This window comes from Cygnus atratus, chromosome 27 (genome assembly GCF_013377495.2).
Source record: "Cygnus atratus isolate AKBS03 ecotype Queensland, Australia chromosome 27, CAtr_DNAZoo_HiC_assembly, whole genome shotgun sequence".
NCBI classification, from domain to species: Eukaryota; Metazoa; Chordata; class Aves; order Anseriformes; family Anatidae; genus Cygnus; species Cygnus atratus.
The window spans coordinates 2,295,259-2,308,768 of record NC_066388.1 but is presented as its reverse complement, the minus strand read 5'-3'; the positions used below and the strand labels follow the sequence as shown (position 1 = coordinate 2,308,768).

At 55.7% G+C, this 13,510-nt stretch overlaps 1 protein-coding gene across 3 annotated transcripts; it reads left to right on the top strand.

The window, feature by feature from the left end:
- The first annotated feature begins 5,856 nt into the window (after window positions 1-5,856).
- On the top strand, window positions 5,857-13,450 carry LOC118255990 (tumor necrosis factor receptor superfamily member 10A-like). 3 transcript variants are annotated; one of them, XM_035562643.2, is made up of 10 exons: window positions 5,857-6,223; window positions 9,557-9,689; window positions 9,845-9,973; window positions 10,409-10,523; window positions 10,607-10,698; window positions 10,780-10,866; window positions 10,960-11,000; window positions 11,192-11,332; window positions 11,709-11,790; window positions 11,906-13,450. In XM_035562643.2, exons 1-10 carry the CDS (start codon window positions 6,113-6,115, stop codon window positions 12,196-12,198), a joined length of 1,224 nt encoding a protein of 407 aa, XP_035418536.1. In that variant the 5' UTR covers window positions 5,857-6,112; the 3' UTR covers window positions 12,199-13,450. The 3 variants fall into 3 exon arrangements, with proteins under 3 accessions (XP_035418536.1, XP_035418535.1, XP_035418534.1); XM_035562642.2 differs by having other exon boundaries at window positions 5,921-6,223; window positions 11,712-11,790; XM_035562641.2 differs by having other exon boundaries at window positions 5,921-6,223; window positions 10,607-10,866.
- The last annotated feature ends 60 nt before the right edge of the window (window positions 13,451-13,510 follow it).

Below are 13,510 nucleotides of genomic sequence, written 5' to 3'. Positions count from 1 at the left end.
TGTGCATGTAATTCCTTCCTCACCAGCTCTGAGTCAGTGGTGGCATGTATGCCTGCAGTCGTCAGCTTAACCCTGTAGCCACTGGGCTGCAGGAGTCACCCTGTGCCCCCAGGGATTATCCAGAAATCAGAGAGAGGTCAGTGCAGGGCTGCGCTCTGCCCTCAGAGGTGCAGGATATGATGCTTGCTTTTCCTCATGTCGCTGCTGGGAGGCCTCTGGAGCTGTACAAAAGTCGTCCAGGCTCACAACCTCTCCTGGTTTTATTTTTGCTGAGGTTGTTCCAAATTCATTAATGCAGCTTTCATTAACGCTGCCTCACAGTGTCCTGGTGAGCAAAGGGCGCTGATGTCAGTAAATAAAAGCCAGCGACGGCCTTTTTGGAGGGTTCTGTTGGCTTTTTCCCCCTGGCCAGACCTAGATGCTATGCTGCAGGGGCAGCAGCAGGTCCCAGAGCAGCCTTTAAACACACCCTGATCCATGTTTTAAATCAGGAGATGACTCAGCAGAGGCAAGAGCCTATTTTTATCTTCTTTCAAGCTTTCTGTGTCAAGCTGAAATTTCACATTAATCCTTTCAGTGCTGGCCACAAAATAGCATTGCCTTGTAAGTGCGAAGCCATTCATACCCAAGAACCTGCGATCTCTGCAAACCTTGCTGCCAAAACCCAGCCCGGCTGTTCCCTGTGAAGGAGGGCACATTTTGGCCACAAGCAAACACCGTGTCCAGGAAACTATACCACGGGATGTGACCACGAGTCCTCTTCACAGGAACCGCACGGGGCTGTGTTTAAACACCTGGGAAAATCGGCCTTGAACCCGTGGTGCCAGCGACTGTTAGACTGGGGCATCATCACATGTTTGGCTGTAAAAAGAGCCAAGTGATGGTCCTAATCCTGCGGGATCCTGCCAGAAACTCCCTCCTGACCTGCAAATTCATCTGTGAGAAAAACTGATACAAACCAGAAATTATATATATATATAATATATATATATTTACTGGAGAATATTTATATATTTACTGGAGAACGTCTGTGTACTGTGAGATATTTGGGAAAGAGATTCAAGGCATCATCAGCATATAGTTAAAAATTTGCAAAGAGGTGTAACCACAGCAGCTTGGTCCCTTCATGGGGTCTCAGGCTTATGGGGTGAACCTGAGGGATGAGCCCGGCCCCCTGCAGTGGGTGGCCACAGGTTTCTGCGGGGCACAGGCACGGTCTGGGGTCTGTGCCACCCTGCCTCCTCCCCATGGAGGTTTACCCTGGGATGGGACTCACTGGGGCTGAGCTGAAAGCTGGATTTTATGCAGGATGGATCATTTCAAACCCCAGACTACTGAGCTCTATGGCAGTTTTGAAGCAGGCAGATGCCTCGGTTGGGATGAGGAGCCTGAGCTGTTGCTCCTCAGGCTTTGAGCCCGCAACGCTGCAACCACTCTGTCCCTGGCCCCCACCCTGCTGGGGCTTTCCCTCATCCCAAAGCTCCTTTTAAGTCCCGTTTCAAGGAGAGGAAAGGGAGGAGAAATGGGGAGGGCAGGGAAGGGGTAGATCTGAGTTCAGACCACAACTGCTGCATAAAATCTCCCTTTGCTTTCAGCCAAAGCTCGGCCGGGAAGGCAAAGTGTTTAACCCTTTCCCCTGCCCCACAGCTGCATGCTCAGAGGCTGGGAAAGACGACAGGAGAGAGGATGGTGAAATCGCCCTGCTCATCCTGAGCATCTCCAAAACCCAAAAGATAAAGCAGGCAAAGGGAGTGGAAGCTGCTGCCACAGAGGGGAAATGAGGCACTGGGGGTCTCGGTGGCTTGTCCAGGGTTTGAAATGTAAAATTTAATGCTGATGAATATAAAAATATATATAATAAAAGAAATATAATATCTAAAAGAAATATAAATGAAATTATAATAAATGATGAATATATTTAAAAAAAAAAAAGAATACATATATGCATACACCCCAGCACCTCCCCGGGGTTTGCCGTGGATCACAGTTAAAGATGTTTTAAAGATAGACGAGGAGCAAACAGATCCTGCATTAGCCAGCACACGAATATTTCAAGGGTCTGAACCGTCAAGCAGCCAGCTTGTGTGAGGTTAACCACTAACCATGGCCAATAAGACCAGACTTCCCCAGACGGCCGTTTATTACACGACATCCTCTGCGGGCAATTAATTCCTGCTTCGGTCTCGCGCTTCCCCGCTCCCTGGAGGCGAGCCGCAGTCCTTCCCCAAATTCTTGCACTCGTTTTGTTTTCCACTTGCAACAGAGCTGAGGAAGAGCATGTGTGTGTGTGTGTGGGGGGGGAAATTTGGTAACCCAGAACCCTGCGGGGTGCCCCCATCTCGATGCACTTAATTTACACCAGTTGTGGGGCAGCCTCCCTGGCTTCTGGAGGGGTTTGGACGGAGCCGATCAGGCTGGTGGTGATAAGGAGTGGGTGCTCGCCAGGAGGCCTGGCCCTGGGTGATAAATGCACACCCTTTTTGCCCCTGCCCTACAGATCAGCCTTAAATAGAAAAAGTCCATGCGCCTGCTCCGTGCACGGCGGTGGAAATTCTTGCTGTGTGGGTGGGTGACGTGTGTGCCACGGCATCCCGGCTCCGAGAGTGTACAAACCCGCACGCCAGGCATAAAGCCGCCTTTGTTCAGAGCTGTGCAAACATTATTTTATAAAGAGGGAGGCTGAGACGGACGGACATGTGGCCGTGGCTTCCTGACAAGTGGTGGAGGGGGAGGCGTCGGGGTCTCGGTGCTGGGGGCTGCCCCCGCTGTGGGATGGGTCTGGGAGCAAGGGGAAAGTGATGGAGCAAGAGGGGAATTGGCAGCAGCACCTGGTTGTGCTCTGAGTCTACACGAGGCAGTCCCATAAACATCATCAGGATGGATTTTTGATCCTTTCCCATCCCACTGAACATGCAAATATTGCAATATTGTGAACCAGCATTTATTCTGACCTAACAGAAAAAAAATTGCTGTCTGTTAAGGCCCTGAGCGGCTTGAACTGATGTCAGTGGTATCCAGGGCAAAGAACACATGATTTTGGTTAAACAAAAGGCCCTGCATACTTTTGGGACTTGTAATGCAAGTACCCACCCAGGAAACAACCAGGAATTCATTTCCTTTAAATCACACTTCAGCTTAATTACTTTCGGCACGGACAGGTCCCGACTTCTGCTGGAGCAGCCCAGATTTCCATTGCGTAGCGTGGCTGCTCGCTGTGCCGCGAGGGTAACTGCCAAAGGGGGATGCTTCCCGAATACCCACATCCTGAGCGGGTTGCCTCCAGCCCTACTGATCCATCCGGACCTGCTGAGCATCGCTGCCTTCCTCCAGGTCCCATCCGATGCCCCGCTCTCACCCGCTTTTCCCAGTTCCCCGAGCTGCTTCCCCGCCGAGCAGCCTTATTCCCGCCCTGCCATCTTCTTCCAAGCTCTCACCTGCACTTGTTGTGCCTTGGGCAATGCTTAAAAAAGGATCAGCCGCTCAAGAGTTACTCATCCACAGCCTGGGTGAGTCATTTCCTAGGGAGAGAGCCTGCCCCAAGCCCTGAGTCCAGTACGCGCTCACAGTATGGGTAAGCCCAGAGTTCAAGGCTGGCAAAAAATTAACAAGTCACCACGTCGCCATCTCAACTCGCTTTTGTTGGGGCAATTTTTCTGCCACCCCATCCACACAGCTGCAGGAGAACCGATTGTGTAATGGCAGAAAGTCCAAAGGTTTTCCGTATATTTGTTTGTTCCCTCCCCGAGGCGATGCGCTGGGATTTCCATGCTCTAACGGAAGGGCCACAGGATGGGAGCAGGCGCATAGAAAGTTCGTGCAGCCTTTTTCTTTTTTTTTCTTTTTTTTTTTTTTTTTCCCCTCGGGAGACAAAACCTGTGCCTTTGCTCGCTTGAGACAGGCGCTATGTGATGGTGAAAAATGCAAACCGAAGGAGCACCAAGGAGAACAGGCTCAGCGAAGCGTTCCCGGCGGCTCCTGCCTGAGCTGGGAGCTTCGAAACCAGAAGTTTGGGCACGAAAAGAAAAAGAAAAACCATGGTAAAAAAATAAAATGCTGTGAAACGTGAGCCCAGCTCAGCTTTCACACCAGGCTGTTGTCAAACATCGTACTGAAACCTGCTGCAGCGGTGGTGGCACGAGTTTGGAAGTGCCAAGGGCCAGCCCTTGTCCTCCTCCTTCCTCCCTTTCCTTCCTCCTCTTCCTCCCACCATTATATGGCCCCGTTCACTGTGCCCAGAGCTCTTGTCCCATCACCTCCACGACGTGCCCGGGGCCAAACCGTGCTGTGCCCGGGGGCCGAGCCCAGCCCACCCCAGTTATCAGGAAAAGGAGGACCAGAGCAAACATCGCTCTGATATTTTATGAGGATGGGCACCTAACAAACAGGGACATAGACAAAGCAGAGATATTTAATGATTTTTTTGCCTCTGTCTTCAATACCAGAGATGGACCCTGGGACTCCAAATGCCCTAAGATGGAGGACCGAGACTGCAGGAATGATAAACCCCAAATTTGTGCACATTTGCTGCTCCACCTGGATGCATACAAGTCCAGGGGGCCTGATGGGATTCATCCCAGGGTACTCAGAGGGATGTCTAATGTCATTGTGGGACCTCTCCCAATTATTTTTCAATAATCTTGGGAATCCCGAGAGGCCCCAGCTGACTGGAAGCTGGCAAATGCGCTCCCAGTTTCCAAGAAGGGCAGGAAGGAAGATCCTGGCAATTCCAGGCCAGTCAGTCTCACTTTGGTGCCTGGTAAAATTGAGAAAATTGTTCTGGGAGTTATTAAAAACCATCTAAGGGACAACGCAGCGATTGGTAACAGCCAATGTGGGTTCAATAGGGGAAGCTCATGTCTAACAAATTTATTTCTTTTCACAAGATCACCCAGCTAGTTGATCAAAGGAAGCCAGTCGATGTAATCTGTCTGGATTTCAGCAAAGCTTTCAATACTGTCTCTCAGAATATCCTTCTGGACAAAACAACCAGAATACAGTTGGATAAAATTATTATAAGATGGGTGAACAGTTAGCTGATGGGTCAAGCCAACAGGGTTCTTGTAATGGGGTTACACCAGCCTGGCAACCTAACATTAGTGGGGTTCCCCAGGGCTCCATTTCAGGGCCAGTCCTCTCAATGTTTGCAGAAATGACTTGAATGAAGGACTCGATGTTTTTTTGATCACCTTTGACACCTCGCCAGCCGGGGTGCCCCCAAAGTGGCACCCGAGCGGGGCCACAGGAACTGCTACCCCATGCTGGGAGCTCCCCGTGCTGCTGCTTTCACCTGTTCTCACCAAGAGTTCACGCAGGCGCAGGTTTTTTTCTGCGCTGTGATCCTCTCCGTGCTTCTTTCATCTCCATGCCAAAGCAGGGGGCTCAAGCGCACCCTGTAGGGTGCCCCCAAGCCCACCAAACACCTCGGTTATCTATGCACAGATGTGCTGCTTGTCGAGCAGGCAGCACAAGCAGCACCAGGCGTGATTTATATCTCTTTTTACGTTTTATTTTTCTCTCTCTTTTTTGCAAGTCCCCTGGCTTGACGCGGTCCCAGCTGCAAGGTCACTTGAGCGTGTTTGCAGTGCCCCTCGCCAGCCTTCCATCCCCACCCTGTCCTCCTCCTCAACAATATTCTGCTTTTAACATTCCTCCCAGCTGGGCGCCGTGGTATAACGGAGATATAAAACTGCCAGCGCCCGAAGGATGGAGAAGGGGCTGGAGATGGGGGGGACGGGTGGGGGGCGCCTGGGGTCCCTGGGTTTCTTCGTCCAGAAGACGAGGAGGAGGAGGAGGAGGAGGCTGAGGGGAGACCTCCTGGAGGTTTACACCTTCCTCCCGAGGGGAGAGGTGCTGAGCTCCCTGGTAAGCAGCGATAGGACCCGAGGGAAGGGGGTGGGTAGCAGGAAAAGGGCCGGCCCCGAGGGCGGGGGCAGCAGAGCAGCGGCGCCCAGCCGCGGAGCACCAGGAGCGCTCGGGTCCCTCTCTGGGACACATGCTCTGATTTTTTTTTTTTTTATTTTTTTTTTTTGGGGTGGTCCTTTGGGGGCCCCGGGAGTCGGCTTCGAGGATTTTTATTTTTTTTTATACATATATATATATTTTTTTTTGAGGGATGTTTGGCGAAGCTGCCCTCCGATGGTTCCTAACCCGCTCCGCTCCGCGCAGGATGCGCTCGGCGCTGCGCCCCTCGTCCCGCCGGGGCTGCCTCCCCCTGCTGCTGGCGGTGTGTGGGGTCTGGGGGGGTCCCGGGGGGGGGGGGGGGGGCTCGGGGGGATTTAAGGGGATTTGGGGGGTGGTCCTGGGCCCCTCGGATCTGCCTCCGTGGCATGCCCGGGCTTGCCGCGCCGTCGAGGGGCACGATCCTACAGGGCTTGGGAATAGGGGAAAAAAGGGCGGGGGGGGGGGGGGGGGGGGGGGGGGAGAGATGGGAGGCGATTGGGGTCGTTTTGGGGGCTGGGGGAGATTGGTTTGTATAGAGGGGGGGCGGTGTGAATGGGGGTTCCCTCGGGTGTAGGGGCTGGGGGCTCCTCTGGGGGTGGGGGTGATGGGGGAAGAGTAAAGGATCGGGGGTTCCCTTTAGCAGGGGGGGGTCGGGGGGGGGTCAGGGGTAGGGGTTCAGCCGGGGCAGAGGCTGTGGGGGGAGTTGGGGTTACTGGGGGTTTACCCGGTCTGGGGGCTGTGGGGGGGGGAGCAGAGGCTATGGGGGGGTCCGCTGGCCAAGGGGCTATGTGGGGAGCAGGGGCTGTGTGGGGGGGGTCCCACAATCTAGGGGTTATGGGGGCTCACCTGGCCCCCATAGGAGGGGAGCAGGAGGATCTGCCACCTCTGGTTTTGGGGTTTGCGGGGAACGGGGGCACGTGGAGCTGAGGCTATGGGGCACAGAGCTGGGATGGGACATGCCAGGGCTGGGGGGCTGCGGGCTGGCGGGCGACTTGGGGCTGGAGGCTTGTCCCATGGGGGAGGGATCCCGATGGCGAGCGCTGCCCGCGCTGGAGGGGATTTCCACAAGCTTCACTTCCAAGCCCTGTGTGCCGTCGGCGTCGGGATCTCGCGATCGCCGGGGGCGTTCAGTAGCATCGGGGTCCACCAGGGACGCTCGGGGCTGACATGCTCAAAGCGTGTCCGAGCCCTCCTTTAGGACAGGAACGCCCAGCTGCGCACATCATATTTCTTGGTGAATTGGGGTGTTGCTCGAGCTCCGAAATACCTAAGGTCTTGCCTCACGTGGTGGCTGTTCACGTGCCACAGTGATCGGCGCTGCCATAACAGCATCCAGGAGCGTCAGCTTTGCCTACATTCCCTTCTCTAGATCATTTACGGGAATTAGGTGGGGCAGGTGATATTTCCCTGCGTCTCCCAGTGCTCAGACTTGCCTGGTAAAGTCGAGCCTTACCAAACCCAGCACCTACGGGCCAGGTTTTAACAGCTTTTTTTTTTTTTTTTTTTCTATTACTTAAAAATAAGTTAAAAAACAAAAAGAGGAGGGGGGACCGATGGGGACGGTAGCCTCACATGATAATCATACGATCCCGCGGCAACGGTTCCTTCCTCTGGTCACCAATGCCTGTTGCATCATGCCTGGACCTGGGCCACGGGTGCCCGAGGAGGAGCGCTCAGGATTTGCAGGAGCTCAAACTCCGCTTGCGTAAAGCCCGGAGGGGAAAACCCCTGGCCACGGCCGCTGGTGCGCGGGGACTTAGGGCCTCCCTTCCCCAGACCGAGAGCTGGCGCACCTATAAGACCTCTTCGGAGGTCTGCTGAGGGTTGGGAGTACAGCACGGGGTCTGTTTTCTGCCGTGATGGCCCATTCCCTTCCTTGGGATCGCTTTTGGGGAAAAACAGAACCCAAGGAAAAGACAAGGACTGGGGCTTCCCAGCGCTTTGCTCCCGACCTCCCCTTTTAGTGGCTATCGGGATTCCTGCCTGGCAGTTCCTCTGCCCTGGGGCAACTTTGCTTTCCCTGGATGTTTACTGGGGGTGAGAACAACCCCTGAACACGTTGCCTCTGGCCCCAGGGGCTTTGCGGGGCCGATGGGTTAGAGACCTGCCCAGTGCGCTGCAGCAGGGCAGCGCTAGGGGAAGGTGCTGGGGGCTGATAGCCTTATCGTGTGCGCGGGCAAGCTCTGGTTCGTGAAAAGCGATGAAATCCTGCGCCTTAGGGGCCTTTCCCAACGGCAGATAGTGTTATGTTGCAGCCTGGCAGAGTTTGAATGGGGAAAGGAGTTTTTTTTTTCCCTGTGAGGACAAGCAGCGGGCCGGGCTGTGCAGTCCCTATCCCTAAAAACTTCCAAGGCTGGGCTGGGTGAAGCCCTGGGGACTGCAGAGGGTGAATCGCTCATGGCTGGAAGGTAGAAGCAAACTTACATGGGATAGGAAAAGACTTCATAAACTTCCAAACCCTCCCAGCTCGAGCAGGCAGCGGTGGAAGATGCGGACCTGTACATGAAGCGTGCTGGAGCCTGTGCTTGTGCTCCCTATAGGGACATTTATCCCCGGGTGCATTTTGCATTTCTCCAATTTCCCATTTTACCACCGGGATCACGGCGTGCCCAGTCTGGGATCCCAGCCCTGTTACTTTTATTCCCTCTGATATTCTTTTCAACCCTCCTCGAGCAGCCGGGGAGGCGGCAAGTTGAAAAGCTCGAGGGCCGGCTCCTCGAAGCCGGGCAGCGCTCAGCCTTTGGAGCAGCACTTTCGGGGGCACCAGGGCTTGGTTCCTCTGGGCCAGGCACGGAGGTGACATGGGGACCCGTCCTCTTGGCCTAGCTGAGCTGTGTCATCCTGCACTGAGCACAGCCGGGCTCACTTGGTGCTCACACAATGCTCACGCCCTTCCTTGCGCCGAGCGAGGAATGCGAGGAGGAAGAGAAGGGGAGAAGGGGGGGGACCGGCTCCTTCGGAGGCGGCAGTGACTCATCACCGTATTGTTTTAGCCTTTCAAGGCTGCTTCTGACTCCTGGAAGAAATATGTGCTTAACAGGCAGGTTTCCAGCTCCGAGGATACGAGGGGAAGGGCAAGGTGCCTCTGGGGGCTGCCCCGGCCACGCGCGCCCCTGTGCCATGAGGGCGCAAGGTGCACCCCCCTGGGGACCTCAAACCCCTGCTGGGGCGAGCGCTGCCCCTGCCAAACATCGTCCCACGGGGCTCAGCAGGCACAGAAGGAGCTGAGCCAGTGGAAAAGTGGCGGTGAGCAGGCAGAGGTGGGGCTGCCAGCTTCCCGACCCGCCGCACAGTAACGGCACGGTGCGGCAACGGTGGAACCGAGCAGCCCGGGCGCACGGCTGCCTTCCCCCCCGCCTCTGCTCTCCCTCTTCTTCTTCCTCCCCGTGTGGCACTGTGCTTTTTTCTCTCATACCGTTGGCTCACGTGCTGAGAAATTGGGGAAGGAAAGGAGGCGTGATGTGATCCTAAGGAAATAATCTCTTGAAGTACTTGCGCCAGAGGGCTCAGCCGCCGGGTCCAGCAGCTCTGGGCCGTCCCAGTGCCGTGCTCCTGCTTTGCACCATGGCCTTGGGGTGGGTTTTAACCTTTTTAAAATTATTTTTTCCTTTAACAGAAGGCTGTTTTGTCAACGGCTGCCGCAGTGGAGGTTAGGAGGGACAGGGTGGATCTCTTGGAGCTAAGCAGGAAAGGGGAAGACTTTTACCAGGTCCAGGACAGCGGTTGGTTTTGCAGGATGTGCCCCGCAGGTAAGATGGCCTCAAACATCCCAAAAAAACATCACGGCACACGACTCTGGCAGCAGAACCAGCTCTTGCTGCAAGGACATCCCCACCCCGTGCTGTACAACCACTGATAAGCCCTTTCTTCCTCCTCCTCTCCCCCCGTCCACCCCTTTTTGCAGGCACCTACGTGGCGGAGCACTGTAAAGAGCAAAACGGCTCCAGCACGTGTTTGCCGTGCGAAGCAGACGGGTACGTCGAATACCCCAGTCGCTTCAGCAGGTGCCTGCGCTGCTGGACGTGTAGGGAAGGTAGGAGCTGGTGTGCAGGAGGACGATGCAGGTCGACAGCATGGCTTTGGCTGACCGCAGAGCTCTGTGTTTAGAGCACAGACCCATCCGCAGCATCCCCGAGGAGAGGCCTCACACTGCGGGTGCTGCAGGAGCAGGCTGCGCCCCGACCCGGCGTGGAGGCTCGTGCCAGCCCTGCGTCTCCGTTCGGTGCGGCATCCCCTCGGTGCAAAGCTGGGATGCGAGGACCATGAGGATCTGGGCTCACGTAGTGCCCGTAGGCTGCTGGCGGGGCTTTTAAAGCATTGCTTTGGCACGTGGGCACGGTGAGGTGCGGGGTGGGGAAGGGTAAAGCAGCGCCCTGGTCTTCCCCGGGTCTGCGCGTCCTTTGCTGCATTAGGGAGCGGGACAGAGAGCCCCAGCAGCAGGGTCGAGCCCTGTGGCTTCTCTCCACAGACCAGGTGGAGCTGAGTCCTTGCAGTGCCACCAGGAACACGCAGTGCATCTGCAAGAACGGCACCTTCTGCTCCCCCGACCACCCCTGCGAGATGTGCCAGAAGTGCCAGTCCCGGTGAGCTGGGGGTCCTTGGGGGGGGTCTCAAGGTGCTGCGGGGAGCCCCAGCCTCTGAGCCTGCTCCCTCTCCCCTTTTCCAGGTGCCCCAGCGGGCAAGTGAAGATAGCTCCGTGCACGCCGCACAGCGACCTCCTTTGCGGCCCCCCCACGGGCTCCTTCTCCGGCTCCTACAGTAAGTTTGGGGCGGCTGGAGGGACGGGGGCGAGGGCTGGAGGTGTGGGAGCTGCTGCCTCAACGTGCCCTGTGTTACCAGTGATCATCATCGTCATCATCGTGGCGGTGGCCGTGGTCCTGCTGCTGGTCTTGCTGTGGAAGTGCTGCTGCAGGCACCCCGCTGCAGGTGAGGGGGGACCCGGGGTGCTGACCCCAAATGGGGGCTCTGGGTGGGAAGAGGGACGTCCCCTGGGGCTGACGGCTCTGCTTTTCCTTCCAGGGGACAGCAGAGACCTGGGCAGAAAGTCTGGCAACGTGGTGGTGAGTCGTGATGGGGGCTCTGCTCCCTCCTTGCTTTGCTTGCAGCCCCCCCCGGGAAGGCTCGGGGAGCGTGCAGGGGGTTGTGGCCAAGCAGAGCGGGGGTCTCCTGCACCCCCCCCGGGGCTGGTATCACCGCCCCGGTTGGGAGCAGGGGTCTCCAGCTCGGCAGCTTTGTGTTTCTCTCCCCCCAGCACTACCTGGTGCTGCAGCTGACCCGGCGCTGGCGGGGTGGGCTGGGGACGCGGGACAACATCCGCAACGAGCACCTCTCCCGGGACCAGGAGCAGGGGCTGCTCCCTGCCGTGGGGGCTCCCAGCGCCCCAGGGCTGGAGGTAGGGCACCGTGCCCCCGTGCTCCCCCCTGCTCAGCCGAGGTCTGAGCCTTTCCTTTACCTTGACCACGCTCATCAGCTCCAGGGCTTCCAGGGCAGGACCAAGGTGTCCGTCTCATCCTCATTCTGTGTCCGAAATCTCCTGTTTTAACACCCGACTCTAAGCAAACCTTTTCATTCCCTGTCCTGGACCCATGAGCCTGCCCTCCCCTGCTTTGGGCTGCTGCGACCCCAATGCTGTGAGGTGATGGGTGTCCTGGGGGTGTGTGGCCATCTCTTGCCCCAAAAGCCCCCCGAAAAAGGGAGAGGGTCCCCAAACCCCCTGTTAATGGGACCTGGGAACGCTTGCTGGGTGCTGTAGGATGTTCTCTTTTCAGGAGGTGGTAGCAAGGACCTCGGATCCCAGTGTGAAAACCCAAAAGATTCTGGTTCCAGTGCCAGGAGAAGACCCCGTTATCCGTAAGTGCTGGGGCCCAGGGGTGTGCTGAGCGTGTGGGCTCTCTGGGATAATCCCTGCTGGCCCCAGCATCCGTGCTCTTCCACGTCCCCTGAGCTTTTCCCCTTCTGGTTCCAGTTCTGCGTCGCTCTTTTCACGTCTTTGCCCGAGACGTGCCCTTCAAGGACTGGAAGAGATACGGCCGAGCCCTCGACCTGCTGGAGAACGACCTCGCTCTGGCGGAGATGAACGACAAATACTCGCAGGAGCCCTTCTTCCAGATGCTCAACATGTGGCAGAACAAGCAAGGGATGAGCGCCTCCGTGAACACGCTGCTGGAGGCCCTGCACCGCATCGACCTGGGGGGCATAGCAGAGGACATCTCCTCCAAGCTGGTGCAGCAGGGCTCCTTCCAGTACCAAGTGAGCTAAGCAGCACCTTCCCACATGGGAACACGAATACCTTGAAGAACAGTTCCTGTTTTTTACCTTTTTATTGTGGCTTACAGCCCTTGAAGCCCTTGTACAGCTGAGCCTGGAGGAGCTGATCCTCCCGTGAAGTTCAAGCCCCGTGGCCTCCTCTGCCAGACCTAGGCTCTCGGTGCTTCCTCATGAAACCCAAGCTGGTGCCTTCATTTCACTCAATCAATGCAATGAGCCAAAAACTATTGCAAGCTGCCTTTGGGATTGTCTCGCGGGGAAGCACTGGTACTCTATGGACCTCGTGAGGCTTGGTGCCAAGCAGCATCTTTGCACGGTGAAGGCATCCTCTTGTTTTTAACTGGATCATCCTTTCCTGGGCTTTTTTTTTTTTCTCTTGTTTTGGTGGGATTCCTGGCATCTGCAACGACTTCTGCTGGCAGAACATCTCAGAGGTGGCCAGCCTGCTTAATGCTGTATGCTTGGTGGGCCAGCAGCAGTTGAGTTCTTGGGTTATTCCTTAAAAGCTTTTTTACTGTGCTGCATTTTTAGGTAGTAGCAGTTCTGCTTGTTGTTAGAAAATCCAACACTGGACTCAAGGGGAGGGCTGGGAGCCATTTGCTGGCTCTGTGATCGCCAGGGAAAAAAAAAAAAAAAGGGTTGATGGAGGGAGCAGGATGGAAAACAGCAAATTATCAGCTTGAGAAACCCTCCTCTCTCCTCCGTGACCGTGGTCAGGGCGCTTGGTTCCCCTTCCCCTGGCTCTTGGGGGTTTGCTGTCCCCATCCACCTCGAGAGGTGACCGCGCTGAGCATCCTCCATCCCTCCCCAGGGACAAACACGTAGCTCAGGGACAATGTGGCTGGAAACCTGCAGGGTTTGAGCTGGCTTAAACGTGCTGCAGCCCAGCCGCCGGGGACCTGCCCGGGCGCAGGGGCAGCGCCAGCTCCTCTGCACCCCCCCCCACTCCGTCCTCCCCCCACACCAATTTGCCAACAACTTTTTAAAAAAAAAAAAACACAAATCCCACCTCAAAAATACAAGCAGAACATTTGTATTTATGTATTTATTAGTAATTGTAAACGTGTTCATATATTAACTTAAAAGCTAATATAAAAATAGTATTGTTTTTTTTTTTTTTAACTATGCATGGTTGTGTGTTTTTGTACAGAGCTCTGGCCCAGCCAGCACATCACTTCCAGTTTTTTACAGGTGTATTTTATGAAGAAGGAATAAACTTTGTTTAAAAAAAAAAAAAAAAAAATCCTCCTGTTTCCTCATCTCTTTTCTTTGCTGCAATGCTGCTGCTGCTCCATTTCGGGTT

Excerpts from the sequence above, each read along its gene's own strand:
- LOC118255990 (XM_035562641.2), top strand. The coding sequence starts at position 6,113 with ATGTTTGGCGAAGCTGCCCTCCGATGGTTCCTAACCCGCTCCGCTCCG. Across the intron at positions 11,001-11,191 it reads GAAAGTCTGGCAACGTGGTG|CACTACCTGGTGCTGCAGCT; the intron begins GTGAGTCGTGAT and ends CTCTCCCCCCAG. Across the intron at positions 11,791-11,905 it reads AGGAGAAGACCCCGTTATCC|TTCTGCGTCGCTCTTTTCAC; the intron begins GTAAGTGCTGGG and ends TTCTGGTTCCAG.